At 41.4% G+C, this 18,316-nt stretch overlaps 1 protein-coding gene across 1 annotated transcript; it reads right to left on the minus strand.

The window, feature by feature from the left end:
- Positions 1 to 414: 414 nt before the first annotated feature.
- Positions 415 to 17,124, minus strand: LOC131474338 (uncharacterized). Its single transcript, XM_058652149.1, is given in 42 exon segments — positions 415 to 621; positions 706 to 764; positions 851 to 967; positions 1,072 to 1,150; positions 1,237 to 1,305; positions 2,048 to 2,112; positions 2,208 to 2,265; positions 2,355 to 2,420; positions 2,503 to 2,539; positions 2,642 to 2,853; positions 2,965 to 2,976; positions 3,069 to 3,238; positions 3,330 to 3,487; positions 3,664 to 3,738; positions 5,361 to 5,446; positions 6,588 to 6,671; positions 6,791 to 6,959; positions 7,051 to 7,184; positions 7,275 to 7,393; positions 7,810 to 7,879; positions 8,977 to 9,341; positions 9,449 to 9,452; positions 9,989 to 10,000; positions 10,098 to 10,156; positions 10,238 to 10,354; positions 10,847 to 10,925; positions 11,020 to 11,088; positions 11,206 to 11,270; positions 11,359 to 11,416; positions 11,498 to 11,563; positions 11,710 to 11,746; positions 11,903 to 12,114; positions 12,248 to 12,259; positions 13,124 to 13,293; positions 13,424 to 13,584; positions 13,671 to 13,745; positions 13,832 to 13,917; positions 13,981 to 14,335; positions 14,431 to 14,564; positions 15,751 to 15,869; positions 16,077 to 16,146; positions 16,816 to 17,124. Coding segments are annotated over 42 exon segments (4,425 nt in total). The 5' UTR covers positions 17,053 to 17,124; the 3' UTR covers positions 415 to 597.
- Between the last annotated feature and the right edge of the window lie 1,192 nt (positions 17,125 to 18,316).

Raw genomic sequence — 18,316 nt, forward strand, 5'->3', positions numbered from 1 at the left:
TTGCCCGGCGGAATTTGATGTGTGGTAGGCGCACAAATCACAGTTTAGTAACGCACCCTGCTTTCAGGAAAGTCAAAGTAATCTAATTACTGTCCCTTACTTTACTCATTACTTGGAAAAAAGTAATCAGATTACAGTAACGTGTTACTGTGCTGGGGACACACTACATCCCCAATGTTGCATTACTGCTGATTATTTCTCCTTCTCTATACTACAGAGGCAATTTCATATAATACAAATAATCACCAATTTAATTCTGAAGCTAATCCGATGCTGGATGCAGCTACATTATTCACTATACTGATATGAGCATGGTATCAATTTTATAATTCAACTCCCCAGTCGGCAAAAAAAATGACCAAAAATCAAACTAATAACTGTTAAGTTACTAGTTTGAGAGAACCACACAAACAGTGTGATCATACATATATTTTATTCAAGAGCAAACTAAATAAACTCATTAATATGTTTGGGAGACAAAACAAATGTGTATCAACTGATAACTCAAGACATTCACGGATATACTGTAGATGTGATAAATTATTATTTGCTCCATCGCAAATCTGGAATCTTCAAGTGAAAACATTCAGAGATGTTCTACAACATCGCCAGACTCAGCCACTGTGGATGAAAACACACACACGCATACAAATGAGTCTGTGGTGCATAAATTCATTCTTTTCATTATCACAAATGGACTCATACCTCCTTAAAACCCAGCTCGATCACACCATTGCCGTCCTTGTCCAGGGCCTTGAAGGTGTCTGGAGAGAAAACATCAGAATGAGGGTCACGACGCTCACGGTGTGTGCATGAACAGTACGATTTAAAAAAAAAAAAAAAAACTCACTGAAGAGAGACTCCAGGCGAATCAGGCTGCACACAAAGTTGTCAAAGTCAATGGAGAGGTTTGAATCGCTGTAGCGGGCCACAACTATCTGATGCAGGCTGTTGTTTAGAGAGAATCCTGCCAAAATTCAACACGGTGAAGTCAGGGTTCATGTGGAAAAAACACACTAAACTGCGATGTCAATCTTTAAATCCATCTTAGTTTGTGGAGCATAGACTCACCAGCATCCTCAACAGCCATCCTCATTTCAGAAGTGCTCATGCAGCCGCTTTTGTCGACGTCTCGCGCTTTGTACAGGTCCTAATAGAGAGTCCATGTCATTGTCATTAAGTGTGTACCGTGTGCAAGGTGTGTTCAATTTGATACAAAAAAAATAGAGAACCCACCAGGAACTTCTCAATCTTTGTCCACAGGATCTTAAATTCCACCAGTCCCAGCTTACCGCTTCCATCTTTCTTTTAAGAAAACGTTAAAGAAAAATGGTGACATGCCCTCAAACAGTGTAATGTGTAAAGAAGGTTCCAACAATATCATATGTCAGGTTGACTATGTTGCAATGGTAAAACAAACAGGAGAGTCAAACTCACTGGGTTCCCTTGATGTCAGTGTTATACTGTATATACAGATAAATCGATGTATTGGCCTTGTACGTCTGGCTCCGCCTCCGTAGGTGGTGCAGTATCTCTCTATAACCTAGCACGTATCAAATCAGTTTCCTGTTGATCTTTACAGACCTGATGAGCGATGCATAGATACGTTGTCTACTTCTACTTCCGGGTCAAAGACCGGGGAGGAAATTTTGGTCCATGTGCAGAACACTCTAGTCTCTAGTCTGACTAAGCGTATACATGCAGGAGTAATCAGACTATGAGTCGCATTATCCAGGTACATTAGTCCGACTAAGACAAGCTCAATTTTAGTCGGACTAACGTGTTTACAAGAAACGCTGAAGAAAACTGAATTGTTGTCTTAGTCGGACTAAAATCGGACTTTTAACATGCATGTAAAAATGCACCGACTAAATACAGCTACTTATCGGAAACCAGACAGGACGTTGTTGGTCTTTGTTAGCGTCGTAAGCTTCTGCCTTAAAATATAATATAAGCACTCTGATTAGTTTGTTCATTTGGGCTCGGTAAAAAACAACAACTCTTTTTTTATTTTACACAGATTATACAGGATTATAAGGAAGGATACATCCAGCAGATTGACCATGTTGCGGCAAGTCTCCAGGCTGAACCCGTTGGTTTTGATGTCATCTCCTAGGGACGAATAAAACACAAGGAGCACATGTGTTGAGTGTCAGGTCCACATTGATGTCTGAAACAATGCAGGGGAAAAAAAATCTCTTTCTCACTCCTTGCCACCACTCTGTTGAGGATACTCTGCAGCTCGAATACACAAATCTCCACATCCTATAAACACATGACGAAGACACTGTGAACTGCTGGAAAGTCGAATCAGGACCACATGAGATGATGCACCAAATCTGAAGCTCACTAACATGTCCCGCAAGCTGTCCAAACAGACTCCTGAATCTGTCGCCGATGTCATCTTCATCGATATGAATCTGCACATGACAAAGTAGAGGGTCACACGTCGACGTCAATAGTCATAAGAAACTCAAGCCTACATTGAGGGGTATGATTTACCTCTTCAACATGGCTGTCCACCGGGTCATCAATCTCTCTGAAAGCAAGAAGTCACATTGATCATTGAGGATCGCTGTCTGATTATAATACGGCACTCTTTGACATTAGGAAATGGCATTTCTCGGTGAAATGATCATACTGGAAATCGGCCGGTTTCTCAGAGAACACCCGCACATAGAAGTCTCCGTTCTTGTTCTTCTCAAAGGTGGAGGGGATGATGAGGTATTCCCCGGGGGGGAGACAGAGGCGGTTGCTCACTTCCCGCAGGTTGATGAACGTCTCGGAGCTTGCGGCTGAGCAGTTGCGCAGGAAGAAGTTTTTCTTCAGGTGCACTTGCCTTTTGCCAGAGTACTGGATTAACACACACGTGCACACGTGGTCACACGAAGGCACACTATATTTGACCTATTTCTTTTTATTTGTGCTCACTAGTACGAAGTGTCTTCATCTTTGCGTACATACCTCCTCAGGCAGCTGCAAGAATATAAAAACGAAATGTAAGAATATACGGAATAGAAGGCACAACTATTATGACTGAATTTGTCAGGTTAAATTCAGCTGCCAACCTCATAGATGGCAAAGCCAATGGTCTCCATGTCCTCCCCCATTTTCCTCCTGCGACGCTTGTTCTTCTGCATCAGGCCCACGATGAAGGTGCAGCCCTCCTCCCCATCATCAGGCTCATCGTCCACATCCTCCAGCTTTATCACAAACTGAGGATTCATCCAGAAGGTATCTAGGAAGGGTAGCAGTTGTTAATGAGGTCTGCATGCTGGTTCATGACACATAAACCAGCAATGGATTCAATGTTGTAAAACTGGTTGTACCACGGTTGTTTCTGCAGCCACCGGCTGAAACTCCCCTTCTCCATGTGTCTTCAAACTCTGTCTCTGCCCATTTCGCGTACTCGTCGCTGAGGGCGTCGGGCGTGAGGTTGCAGATCTCAAGGCGAGAGTATTGACGGAGGAAGTCAGAAAAGGACATCCTGTGGAAAAAGGGCGGAGGACTTCTGTTTTCTGGACAATATCACAGTCAGTAGCAGCAAGTCTATTTCCCCCTTGCTGTATTTATGCCATCACTATTTATTAAATTAAGGGGCAACTATGAAACTACGTTTAGTGGAAAGGAAATGGTGGAGAAATCCCATTCAGTGACATTTACCAGAACTCCCCATCCTCAGAGCGGTGCGACAGCCTCTCTCGATCATCGTCACTCACGTATCTCCATTCGGAAGAACTAGAAAAGAAGGGACATGGAAAAAGTACAAAGAGTACAAGAACAGGCTCATAATTGGAGCTTTACACAGTGGGGAGTTGTTCAGCTGGTAGTATGGGCAGGTACATAAGCTTCAAACACAAAAATAAGCTTCAGGGCCAGAGTCTGTTTGACAACAGGATCTACCAGCCATTTCACTGGGTGTGTACGTATGGGGTGTACGCGCATAACAGACGTGTACATACTTAATTTAACCCTCAAACTCAAAGGATGTACAATAGCTGCTTCAAATAGGCTGGGTTCTCTTTCATGCTTTTACAAAGAGTCATTCGTTTCATTTGAATAGTTCCTCAGCCAGTCTAATATCAAGCCAAACCAGATAAAATGACTTTGCAGAACAATGGAAGTGTTTAGTCAGATTTGTATATGGCAGTTGCTCTATCTACAGGATCTACATGCAAAGTGCCTGTATGGTGTTCTAACACTTTCCACTCAGTGTTATCGGTGCACGCTCAGATGTTGTGTTACTGATCACAGACAGTGTGGCCGCGGGCCGACGTGCACCGTCAAACTGAGGAAGTAAACAAAACTTTGCCGTCCCTGCTGTGACATAAGAACATGGCTGATGTGCAAAGGGCCCATTAACTGTTAAAATCCTAAAGCATCATTTGCAATAATCTGGTCCTAAGACCAAGAGTTGCACTTCTAAAATGTTAAACCCTGACAAGAGTAATAATATCAACAAATAAATCAAATAAGCGCAAAGTGGATAAAGAGTGTTGTACTGAGTTTGTAAATAATATCTACCTCAATTTTCTAAATCTGATTAGGTATTGAAATGTGGTGACGTCTATATCCATGGTTCTCAAACTGTGGCGCGTGTACCACCAGTGGTACACGAGCGTCTTCTGGTGGTACTTGAGAGGAAAATACTGTTCTGTTTGTAGTCGTCCAACGACTACATAGATAATAATATTTGTGTCACCTTATCTCTCACACTACAAGAGCTCTGGTATACAAAGTTTGAGAACCACTAGTTTATATGTAATAAGGTCCATTTACATTTACAATGTGAGGTTTTGGCTGTTATCTCTGAACTATATTTGAATAATTGCAATTTCGGTTTTCTTTTTACAGCTAAACTGCTTGTCTCACTGTTGATGAACACTCTGCTCTCGACCTTGTACAAAGGCTTGATTGGCTAATCGCTACCAGGTGTGTTATATTATGGGGTGGAGCCTTTATGTTTAGGATTTGGTTTTCAGTGGAGCCCCAAGGGATTAGCAGAGGTCCCAAACTTGCGGCCCTTCAATCGATTACACGTTTTCAAGATTCATTTTGCATCATACATATGTTTTGTAATGTGAACTATATATATCATACTTTGTGAAAACAAACCCTTATTTTCAAATGATGTGAAACATCATCATGAATGTCATTTTTGCTGCATGATGGAATATTGTGATATCATTTTCGCCCCTCCTTTCTTAACAGTTGTTTTATTTTCCCCCACAGGTGGATTTTTTCTTTCAGTTTACCGGCCTCACATCTGACCAGACATGAAGCTCATGTGGCCCCCAGGTCAGTTTGAGATTCCTGGATACCATGGATCATTTATACCCAATTTCGTGCACAACACTCACTTGTCACTCCAGGCACCATTCCACTCCACCTGACCCCACGGGTTTCTAATCCTTATCAGTTGCACCCTGTCTCCTCTGTGTTCCACCTGACACAGAATAAGGCTTCAATTAATCTCAATCAAACAAGTAAAATGATCATACATTACACATTATCAAAGAAAATACAGATTTTAAAATCCATGCCGGTTTGCAGTGTTGTAATGTAACAAAGTACAAAGACTTTGTTACTGTACTTAAGTACAACATTCACATATCTGTACTTTACTTTATTTATATTTTTAGCAACTTTTACTTTTACTCCACTACATTTAACTATCTTTGTTACTCGTTACTACCAAATAAAATCAGCAGAAGAAGCGATGCTAAATTTATATAGAGCTTTTCTAGTGTTGATGGGCTGCTTTATACTACAGTTTAGCCATTCATCCATTCACACAGTGTTAAGTGTCTTGCTCAAGGACTAGCAGAGCCAGGAATTGAACCCACAGCCTTCCACGTTGAAAGACAACTTGCCCTGCCACTTTTACTATACTTTTACTTCTACTTCTAAAACTTAAGTACATTTTACATCGGAAAACTACTTTTGATACTTAAGTACAGTAAATGTCATATACTTTAAGACTTTTACTGAAGTAATACTATAAAAAAAAGTGACTTCAACTTCTACCAAAGTCATTTTCTGGTAAAATACTTGTACTTTTACTCAAGTATCCCTTTTTAATGATGTGTCAGGTAAATCTGAACGAAAGAATTCAAAAACAGAAGTCAACTAACAGGTTTACAAACCTCTGTTTCCTGCCATTAAAGGTTGTGCAATGGCAAGAAAAAGCTACAGCTACAGCTTGAGTGAGTGGTGGGTGCACTGATACAACCACACCTAAAACAATTCCATACACTATCGTAGGAATGACCACAATTGCACATCCATTCAGTATACTGCCTAACATTTGAGAGGGAACAAGGGAGCTAGAGCCAATCCCAGTTGAGAGTTAGTGACATGCAATCTATAGCCCTCAGATTAACACCTTTAAGCAGATTATTACATTCATTAATGTAACCTGTATGTTTTTTGGATCGTGGTAAACTAGAATACTGAAAAAAAAAATAGATTATCATCAAGTTCATTTTATTATTCAGAGGCATCATTCAGGTACAGTACCTGTATGTAATACCCACTGCAGCCTAATATACATGTATTGAATGTACAGTAGACAGACATTTGCTCACCTGCTCTGCTCCTGTCACTGAATAGGCATGGCCCTTCACCAGTTTCTGATATGTGACGGCCTCTGAATCATGTGCATTGGTGATCTGAGATTCAAAGGGAAAACCTGTGTAACACATACTGCTTCTAAAAGATTTACTCGGCAGATCCAAGAGAAAACCAAAAGGAAATCTTCAACAGAGTAAAACAAGAAGCTCAAACAAACATCAATGGAGCATCCCAGAAGAGAGCCTCTTTTCAGGGCCTTCGTAATGATATGGAAGAGATGGGGATCAGCTTTGCTCAACTCATGCCTCTCAGCGATGCCTCCAGTGAAGTCCTCGAAACCCTCAATGGTGCTGCCTCCAGAGAGAGCCTCGTAACATCCATTCAGCCTAGAGGTCAAAGAGTTCAGGACGGATGAGACCAGAGAACAGAGTCACTGAAACATACAGATGTGAATCCAGAGGTTCTACTCCTGCATACTTGGCATAGGCCTTCTCCAGCAGTGCACTCCAAAACTCTGAGCCCTCCGTCGAGTGAACGAACAGCAGCTCTCCATCTTTGGTGGGCAAACGGTCATCGACCACCACATCGACCCACTCACCAAACTGCCAGAACTGAGAGTCACAGAAGAGACAAATCAAACTCTCTTCTCGTGTGCATTACGAGACAAATGCAGCCGCGTTGCGGGTGTCCAAGGACTGTACCTCAAAGTGAAAGATGCCTGCATAGTGGTCGTCAAAGCTTTGGTCATGGGGGACGACCCGAGCCAAAACTTGTTTGTTCAGAGTCAAGGAGGCGATGGCTGCGAGGAGCCAGCAGTCACCTGCAAACAAATTACAGGAGACAAATGTTAGATAAATTAATGTTAGATAAGACAAGACACTTTGGTATCTCTCGGGAAGACCAGCAGAAACAAACAAAATAAAAGAAGATTGCAGTTTGTTTGCAAATACATCTCAGCTTCACACATCTGAGGCGCTCTTAAATTCTTAAATTCTCCACATAGCTCAGCAATTCAAATACAACATGCAGACATTGTGTCCGACTGGAGGTTTTGCTGCTGTCAGCGCTTGGGATTCTTTTGTATGTTATACTGCCAATTACAGAATACAAAAAAAAACCAACCCAAAACAGATAAGCAGGATGACACAGGCAGAGCTACATCTAAATGCATGCAAAGCCATTCAAATACTGTGTGACAATAAATACAGGGACCGTGTGTGTGTGCGTGCCTCTCACCGAGTGCTCCTTGACAAATATCCGTCCTGGAAGCATTTTCGATGATGAACTTTGGATCAGAACATATTTCCTGACAGAAAAGAGACATTTTTAAACTTTCTTTTACAACACGTTATCCACCACTACTTCACATAGCTGTGCCTTTCTTTGCTCATAAAGCATAGACTGTTTTTGGGTGTTGACGAGTTACAGGAAAACAATACAAGTGGCAGTTTTTACAAAACAGTGGGGTGGGAAACTTAGTTAATGAGTGACTTAACACTCTGTACTGCAACCCTAACCAGTGCTGTTTAAACATCTTTAAAATATTAACTTCCAATGTGGCCAAACACATTTTTACGATTGAAAATAGTAATATTAGTTGAGAACGATAACTGTCTTGTTAAAACCTTTAATTATAGGTGTTAACATCTCTGAGTGTGTTTGTGCTGTGCACGGACATTATGTCGATATGCAGCAATCAATCATTCAAAGTGTATGTGTGTATCACATTCCGTAACACAATGTGCTTCACATTAAAAAAAAGCTGGCATCCTCTCACAGTCACACAGTTTACGGCTTAAAAAAAGCGTTACCCCTAACGTTAACCATAACCAGTTAATGCCTTACCCTAAAACTAACCTTACCTATAGAAAACACACAAAAAGGCAGCTGGGTGGATGCTATATATCAACTATTGCAAATGAGAAACACCAGAGGTTATGGAAGCCGGTTTTTTGGGTCTACTATCTCCTTATTATGATATAGCATCTCATAATGATGACTTTGTTTGATATGCATTCTTTTCTTTCCAAGTGGCGGAAACAGGCTTCCACACATATCTGTCAATCTGTCCATCATCATTGCAAACAACAAGGGACTCAGCCCTGATCCCTGGTGTATTCCCACCTTCACCTTAATCCCATCTGTCACTCCAGACTTTATCACACAATACCACACAGTTCCTCTCTTGGCACCCAAGCTTTATCTAGATCCACCAAGAACACAGTGCAACTCCTTCTAGCCTTCTCTATACTTCATAATAATAATGATAATAATAAATAAATCAATAAATAAATTGCCATCTCTGTAACAACTAAAATGATTTTTATGAGAGATACATGTTTGATGAATGAATCACAAAGGCTGTGAGGAGAAATGACTGAACCTCATGTATATTATACCCACCTTGGGTCTCCTCCATGTGATGCCCCGAACTTTGTAGGAGTTTGGTCCCAACTCTTTGAAGCCAAGGGATGAGGGCAGAGCCTCGAAGTTGTCATCCTCAAACAGCCGCCCTCTCTCCAGACAGCTGTCCCTCAGAGACTCAAAGTCCTGGTTCAGGTATTTCACCGCGTGCGAGTTGGTTCCGATCCCGTGAGCTCGCTCTCGTTGGTGCTGAAGCCTTGCTGCAATGCCAGACATCGCGAACTGTGTGCGTGTTGGGTTTGTTTGTGTGTGTGTGTGACAGTGAGGTTGTGTCTCGTGTGCGTGCAAGAGGAACAGTCTGACTCCACGCCCGCAGCTCGGCAGCTTCACCTGACTCACACCTGCTTTGTGTCAGCCCACAGTCTGCGCAGCTGTAATTTGAGCGCTGCTCCACAGTGGGAATAGATCTCAACGTCCAATCTGATCCCGAGTCTGCAACTTAACACCAGACGTTCCTGTGGTTGCACGATTTTTTTATTTTTTTTATTTTTATCACATAACACATGAAAAATGAGGTGGAGTTTTGGTAAGAGGGAGAGTCCGAATACCATAGTTTCTTTTTTTTTTAAATTCTTTTTATTTAACAACTGTTTTGCAACATCTTAAAGAGCGAAAACACCAAATGCAAAAGAGAAAATGCTATTTAACCATATCCTATATATGTACATATATATATATATATATATATATATATATATATATATATATATATATATATATATGGTGAATTTCATTTTCACTCATGGATGTTTCATTATTAAGTTGCAAAATACTTTTTATTCATCAAGTTCTTGTGTGTGAGGGATATGTTCCCTTGAACTTACATAATATTGTATTCTCTTTAAATAACTACAGTGTACATGCAATGCCCCACTCATTAATCGGATTACATGAAATGTGACTTCTTGAATGGATCATAAACTGTATGGAGCCCATCTTCCCACTCATATGATATCATGATATCATGTTGCTTCCAGAGTTAGTAGATCGCCAGGCACAGCCACTGTGAAGGAACGTTGACAAAGTTACACAACAAGCTGTTGTTGTTTTTGTTGTTGTTGTTGTTGTTGTTGTAGTGGGCGTTTCTTTATCACACACACCTGTTGCATGTCCAGCTCAATCTTCCCTGTGTCAACCCTTTCCAGAGACTTGAACATTTCTGTTGAAGAAACAGAGGTGTGAGTTGTCGTGCATGCTGAAGTTTGTGCTGGGGCGTGTCTGTGTTTGTTGCTATACTCACTGAACAGCATTTCCAGTTTGATGAGACAGGCCACAAAGCTGTCAAAGTCTATGGCGTACTGAGCGTCGGCATAGCGACTGACAATGGCCTGCAGCACGGCACTGTTAACATGGAAACCTGTGGAAGAAGAAAAAAAAAAAAAAACCATGTACATAGACGATGATCACGAGGAAGTAAAGTGTGTCAGACAATCACAATGGATGAGTCATATTGCACAGCCCCCGCCCCTTGCTCACTTTGTTCCTCTGGCAAAGTGTTTATACAGAGACAGAGTCTAACTGGCATATCCAGTCTAGCAGCTATACTCACTGTGAGACACACGAGACACACCAAACACACCATCATCTATGCCAGCAAATGATCAAGCTGTTCTTATGTGCTTCTTTGAACTAACTTAAATATGTCCTGGCAAAGTTATAGTCTTAATTCTTTATTTCTTTTTTCTTATCAGAAAAGCAAGTGTCCGTGAATCTTAACTGGGTCAAATGCAGCAGGGGATAGCAGCTTTGCATAATATCTTGTCACAATAACTATTGTGTGTGTAAATGAATGTGCGACCATTTGTTGGCCGTTGGTGATTAGGACTCCTCATGTCATAACGCCTGGTACCTGCTTCAGTGGCAGCGCCTCTCATTTCGTGGGAGCTCATGGTGCCGGAGTTGTCCGTGTCGTGAGTCTTGAAGATCTCCTGTGTGACCCATGAGTTGTGTTTACACAGTAGGCGAGGCCAGGTTTTCCCATGTGACGTAATTGGTTTTCAGACACCACTGAGCAGAACTTACCAGATATCTCTGGATTTTGCTCCAAAGCAAATGGAATTCCATCAGTCCCAACATGGAACTTTCATCTTTCTGGAAAATGTTGGTTAAGAGCTCAACATGCAATTGAATTTATTATGTACATTGTTACGGTTGGAGGACAGACAATGTCCATTGTATCTTTAATGTTCTGTATTTTAAAGAGGATACGTCCAGAAGACTGACAATAAGTCGACCTGTCTCGAGGCTGAATCCGTCCGTCTTGAGATCAGACCCTGCAAGAGAAAGAGACAAAACCAAGCTTGTGTCAAGTAAAGGAAAATGAAAAGTGTCTTTACTCAAATCCATTTTGAAGTTACTCACGGTGGGAGACGACATTGTTCAAAATTCTAACCAGTTCAAAGGTTGATACCTCCATATCCTGTTTGAAAAAAACAAACATCTTATTGTTTTGTTCATAGCTGTGGATACGTGGCATTCATGTCTTTGTCCCTCTACATACGTCTCCAGCGATCTGCTTAAAGAGATTCTTGAAATGAGGATCCACATCACGCTCAGATATCTCCTTCTGTAAGAGAGACACCTCTGAGTGTGAGTGTTGTACATGTTGAAGTTAATATTCCGTGTGTAAAGCAACTTGTTTTTACAATTTATTGATGAAAATGTAGTTAAAAATTGTATGAAGACTGCTAGTTATTCTGTGGATTCTCTCACCTCCTCTATTTCAGCATCGATGTCTTCCTCCAGTGGACTGGAAAAAATAGAAATGCAGAGTTTGAGCACTCTCTATTGGAGTGTAAGGAAATTACAAGTAATAAAGACACGGGTGGCCACTAGATGGGTGTATAAGAAAAAGCTCTGAGATCTGCTGCAGCTTCCCCTGAGGTCACCAGACCAGCACATGTACCTGGTTGCGGCCTGTTTCTCTGAGAACACCCTGAGAACAAAGTTGCCATTCTTGTGAGGGTGGAACGTTGATGGCACAATGGCGTATTCCCCGGGGGGAAGCCGGAAGCGGTCACACACTTCACGTGTGTTGATGAAGCTGCTGCTCATGGCCACAGCTCTCTGTCGCAGCAGAATCTCTGGACCTAGATGAACATTACTGCGGCCTTTGCACTGAAGTTTTAACAGCAGAGGAGGTTTTGTTATTATCAGCGGGATGTCATGCAGCATTCGAGGAAATTCACAATCCTGTGATGTATGTTTTGCATTTAAAATGGGAGATTTAAGTAGCAGTTGAAATACAGACCTCATCTGGCACCTGCAACAAGGAAAAAGACAGTTTATAGAACCTTAATGAAATATTTAAAAAGGTCAAATACAGAATAGTGTGTACACAGTAGGCTGCCACTTTATTAGGCACAAATTGGGAATTGGGAAGAAAGTGCTGACCTTTAACAAGGAATAGTTTGAAAGAATAAATAACAAGTGTGGTGCAGTTCTCAAGACGATAGAAAGGCAACAGTAACTCGGTGTAACCACTCATTACAACCAAAGTATCTTTGAGGCAGATGGAGAAGAACAGAACACTTCATTATTAGGCGCTCCATGTGCCTGATAAAGTGGTCGGTGAGTGTGCACAATACTGTGCAAAAGTCAAAAACTTATTGTATTTATGTCTGTCAAACGGTGGCATTTGGATTGGAATCATTTGGGACTTTGGGTTGCGGTTATTAGAAAGCTGTCAATGACTTTAACTCATACAACATGTGCAAGTATTGTGTACAGGCTGGGGTTTTGACAAAAGAAATGTGTTATTTTAAAACTGCATTTGGCCCTATAAGGGTTATAGTCAGGTTGACAGTATGGGTTCTAAGTGAAGAAACCATATTGGGCCTGCATAATTTGCCCATTTCAAGACTTATACCCACTTATATCCAGGTAGCCTGGATAGGGTACTTAGTGGGCATGGGTAAACATGGGTGGGACCACTATGAAAACCATGGACAAATCTGCCTGGGACCCATATTGTCAGCACATATATAACCTTTATGGAGCTCACATGGACATCCTGGCTTGGCGATTGAGAAATAATTATATTTAATGGTCATAGCATTGCTAAAACAATAAAATGGCTTTTGCACAGTACTGTAAAAAAAAAAAAAAATCAATCATTCTGTGACACCTTATAGATGGCAAAGCCAATCGTCTCAAGCTCGCTGTTAAGCCTCTTCTTCTGTCGTCCGTTCTTCTGCATCAGCCCCACAAGAAATGTGCATCCGTCCTTGTCATCCAGAGGATCATCATCCACATCCTCCAGACGCACCACATACTGAGGGTTGGATGAAAACGTGGCTGTAACACATAAAAAAGGTCTGTATACATATATATATATACATATATATATGTATATATATGTATATATATATATAGATAAGAGCAGAACTTCTCACTCCCATAATGTACGTATGACTTTTCCCCCTACCTGTGTGATTGCGGCAGCCACCAGCAGTGGAGCCAACCCTCCACATCCCTTCAAACTGGTAATGGTTCCAGTGCTTGACATTAACGCTGGTCAGTGTGTCTGGTGTCAAGTTACAGATCTCCAGTTTGGAGAAATGTCTGATGAAATCTGAGTAGGACATCCTGAGAAGAGGAACTCATTTTTCTTTAAATCATAGAACATTTTGTTACGTCAATCAATAGTGAAAGTTTAACGACGGAAGATTTACCAAAATTCTCCATCTTCTGCCACATGGTACAGGTCTGATTTCTCATCTTTACTGATGTAGTTCCATTCCCTGGATCTATTTTGAGAAATAACCATGTATTTAGAAAGTGTTAATAGCCAATTGTACCTGATCGTGTATGTAAAGAGAATATAAATATTTACCTGTCACTCCAAGGCCCCGTCCACTCCACCTGACCCCACGGGTTCCTGACACGGATCAGTTGAACTTTTCTGCCCCGGTAACTAACCTGAAGGAAAGAGGAAGAGTTCACTTTGTGCTTTGCAGGCAGTAAAAGACAAAGTTAGTGTACCTCTTTTGCCCCAGTGACTGAGTATGCATGTCCTTTCACTAGTTTAGAAGCAGTAACTGCCTCTGTCTCATAGGCACTGGATATCTGAAAACACAGAGAGCAAACGTTTCAGTTCTGATTCCACCAGTACGACATGACTCTTAGTGCATTTGTTTGCATGCAAATGAGTAGGAAAATAAGACTCACATCAATGGCGCAGCCCAACAGTGAACCCAGGCTCAGGGCCTTCTGGATAATTTGAAAGAGCTTTGGTGGAGGCTTGTTTAACGTGTATATCTCTGCAATTCCCCCTGTGAAATCCTCAAAACCCTCAATCGTGTTTCCACCTGACAGCGCCTCATAGCAGCCATTGACCCTGTCAGACACAGAGAGATGTAAACACATCTACCTGTAACTGTACATGTATATTGTCCATCGCAGATGCATTAATAAAACAGGAATCGTCTGTACTTAGCGTAGGCCTTCTCCAGGAGTGCGCTCCAGAACTCTGAGCCTTGTGCCGAGTGAACAAACAGCAGTTTTCCATCTCTGGTGGGCAGACGGTCATCGACCACCACATCTGTCCATTCTCCAAACTGCCAGAACTGAGGAGAAATATTACCATCAGCAACATCAAATACTTAAAACTGACAAGGTTATTCTTTTATCCTGCATTATGACTAAGACAATTTGTATTATATATCGTCTGTGCTATAGTGGTTTGTCGTATTTTAGATACAAAACTCAAGATGACTTCAACCTCCTCCTGGTGGTGATGATAGAAGACTGTTCTCATAGTTCTTAGTTCTTCATTTAGGGAACTGAAGAATATGTGAGTTGAAGCTTTGACTCTTTTAATTTCTTTTTGCAATAATGATCATTGCATTTACTGTACTTCCAAACTAGTAATTGATTAGTATTTGTCCTACACTAGTGAACATGTTTTCAAACTTACATTTTATTCAAAGATCCAGTCTGTAACATCTGTCGCCAAAACACTGTTATGGCGCTTTTCCCCTATACAGTTCTAGCACGACTCGGCTAGGCTAGGCTAGGCTAGGCCCGGCCCGGCTCTACTCTGGTACCTGGTACTTTTTTGGCACCTGCTCTGGCGAGGTTCCAAGTGAGCTGAGGCGATACTAAAATGTGACGCTGACAGACTGCCGGCCACTGATTGGCAGCGAGTGTCGTCACTGGAAGAGTCGTGCGCGTGAGTGACGTCCAAAACAAGAATCAAACTGAACAATGCCGAACATAAATATCCTGAAAACATGTGTTAATCTCCAACATTTAGCAAGAACATTTCTAAAATCTCAATATTTAACAGAGGAGCCTGGTGTATTTAGCGACAACACTGCCGAAAGCCGGCGATCGTGAACCCGAATCCTGACCCGTTCAGCTGTATTCTGTTCAGTGACTAGTGTCAGACTGAGTCTGTGCAGGAAGTACTGAACTAATCTTTTTTAATTAACTGATTCTAATGATTCAGTTCACCCGAAGAACAATTGCTTTGCTCATCACTTGTTTGTGTGTGTCGCGTACAAAAGGACATTTCCGAGTAGAGTCGAGCCGAGTTGAGCCAATCATATAGTGGAAAAGCACCATTACCCCTCCAGACTCACCCCATGCCTCAGTTGAGCCTGCAGAGCTCACTAAAGGATAATTCAACTGTTCTCTTTCAACATTTGTTTTGGTTTTTCACTACCTCACTCGTTGTGACTGTAGATCAGTTAAAAATCCTGAAAACGTGATGCGTAATGCGGTCGGATGAGAAAAGTCTTTTTTTCTGACCTGGAAGTGAAATATCCCGGCATACTTTTCTGTGAAACTCTGTCCAGGAGGAACCACTCGAGCGAGGATCTGGTGCTCCAGAGTCAGAGAAGCTATTGCAGCCAGAAGCCAGCAGTCACCTGCACAGCGAAGAGCAGATACATGTTGTGAGATTAGGCAACATGTGGTGTTCACCGCAGTGCGGCCGTGCTGTAAACAGCATGTGCCAACAAACCTCCTTTTGCAACTTTAATAGCAGCTGGTTGGGGGAATGGTCGCATGGATGTTTGTGGCTTCCTTTTAAAAGCAACAACACCCCAGCATCCATTATCTTAACCCTCACTTACCCAGAGCTCCTTGGCAAATGTCTGTCCTTGTGGCTCCATCATCGATGAACTTAGGCTTGGAACACAGCTCCTATATAAAAACAAGGAGTTGAATATTTGATCATAGTTTTTAGAGACATTCCAACAATGATTAAATATTCAACATTAATATTTTAGACCATGAGCGAGAAAAGAAGTATACGTCATTGAAAACTGGTTGTTCTCTAAGTAGGAACAGTATTCATTTCTTTTTACTCTCAAAAGACACAATTCTAGGTCTGGTTTCATTGTTGAAGGCTCAAATCCGTGCTTTGTGTTACATGGTCTGATCAAAAGTTTAGTAGCAAAGGATCTGTTCTCTTAAGACTAAGATAGGGACGAGTTAAATATTGTGTCCTGAGAACCTTAGTTATATGGTAAGTTTCACTGGGTGCTATTCATACCTTAACCTCTGGCTGAAAGGATTGAGTATCACGTTCTAAAACCTCTGAATATCTCAACCCAGGCACCAGGGTTATTCTCCCATGTTAAGAAGGTCACTGAGTGGTTTAGAACTATATCTGCCATCCCTGAACCCTCAATTTTAGATTCCTTAGTGACAGAAACCAATCCTTAAAAGGTTGCTTTTGTTTAACTTTTAATTCTCGTCAATATTTAGTCATATAGTTATTTTAATCAATTACTTTATTTTGAAAAACCTTATCTTAGTTCCATAACACAGAATTGAGGAGATATTATCCCAGCCCCGGTGGCTACCTACCGTCGGCCTCTTCCAGACCACTCCCCTGGTCTTGGATGAGTATGGTCCCAGTTCGTTAAAACCCAAGGATTTGGACTCAGCCGGAAAGCAGTGGTCCTCAAAAAGACGTCCACGTTTTAAACACTGCTGCCGCAAAGATTCATAATCCTGCTGTTTGAACTTCACTGCCTGCTTGTTGGTGCCAATGCCTCGCTCCTTAGCCTGCTGATGGGCCAGTCGGTCTGCTGTGGATGTCATCCTTACCTAGATGGTGGGATTAGATTTTATCTGTCCGAGTTGATTTGTGAGCTGAGCCTTGGCGTGTTTGTCCCAGATTAATTTATAGTGTAGTTACCACAGGTGAGGGAGAAGACAGGGTGGGATCACAGACAGGGAGGGATCAACGTTGGGCAGGTGAGGCAAACAGAGCAGACAGCTGCAAACAAATCAGCAGAGAGAAATGGCTGTGGCCACGTTTGAAGAACAAACAGGGACACGCCTAAGGGCTGTTGATGAGGGTTGATGCTAGAGTGTGACACAATCGATGGTCGACATATTTCATTTGTTTTATTCCATTCTATATAGTTTTTTAAAATGCCACTAAAGACAAAGGGTTTTCCAACTTTATTGAAGGGAATTCAATACACACAGCTGGGAATTCAAAAATGGAAGCTTAAACATATGAAATGGAAGCTTGAGCATATGAACTGGAAGCTTAAACATATGAAATGGAAGCTTAAACATATGAAATGGAAGCTTGAACATATGTAATGGAGAAACTGTTGAGCAAAACTAGGAGTAGGAAATGAAAGACATTGCAACACTAAGCTTTAGGTGATGTGTGTTTGTACAATCAGCATAGCTACTGTACATTAGGCTTCACTGTGGCTACATTGGAATGCACTATTGACAGAATACATTATTACTGTTCTTACATGGCTTTATGAATGATTAATTATACATGAACTGCTGTTTTTACCAAACAGCCAACAGACATCACCTATTGTCATCATGTAAATAAAAGCTAGTGTTTGTCTGAGAACAACATTACTTTGGTTCCTATAGAGCAAATTTGCTTTAATTAGTTTGTATACATAACATGCTCCATAGTTTTTATTGTTTGGGAGTGGCCCCAGTTTTTTTTAAATAGTTTCTATAACATAGATAACTATACGTACAAACAACAAAGAAAGAAAGAAATATTAAGTGTCGAGGACCGAAAAAACTCCCAGAAGATTTTTTTTATCAGGATTGTATGGGAGCAGCGTCTGATTCAGATGTTGCTAATGTTAAATCCTGACATACAGCACAGAGAAACACTGAGCCGCAGAAATGAAGAAACCTGAACGTTGTCTGAAAGTAGATTTAACGCAATATTATTTAATTGATGTCGGACTGAAACACCCAACCTTTCAGGAATCCATTCTCTTCTAGTGATGCTCTGCTCCCGCTGATGTTAGGTACATATACCTTTGTGTTGGTCAGTGTGATTCAGAGGACACAATTACACCAGGATAAGGAT

The sequence above is a fragment of the Solea solea genome, chromosome 15 (assembly GCF_958295425.1).
Source record: "Solea solea chromosome 15, fSolSol10.1, whole genome shotgun sequence".
Lineage (NCBI taxonomy): Eukaryota > Metazoa > Chordata > Actinopteri > Pleuronectiformes > Soleidae > Solea > Solea solea.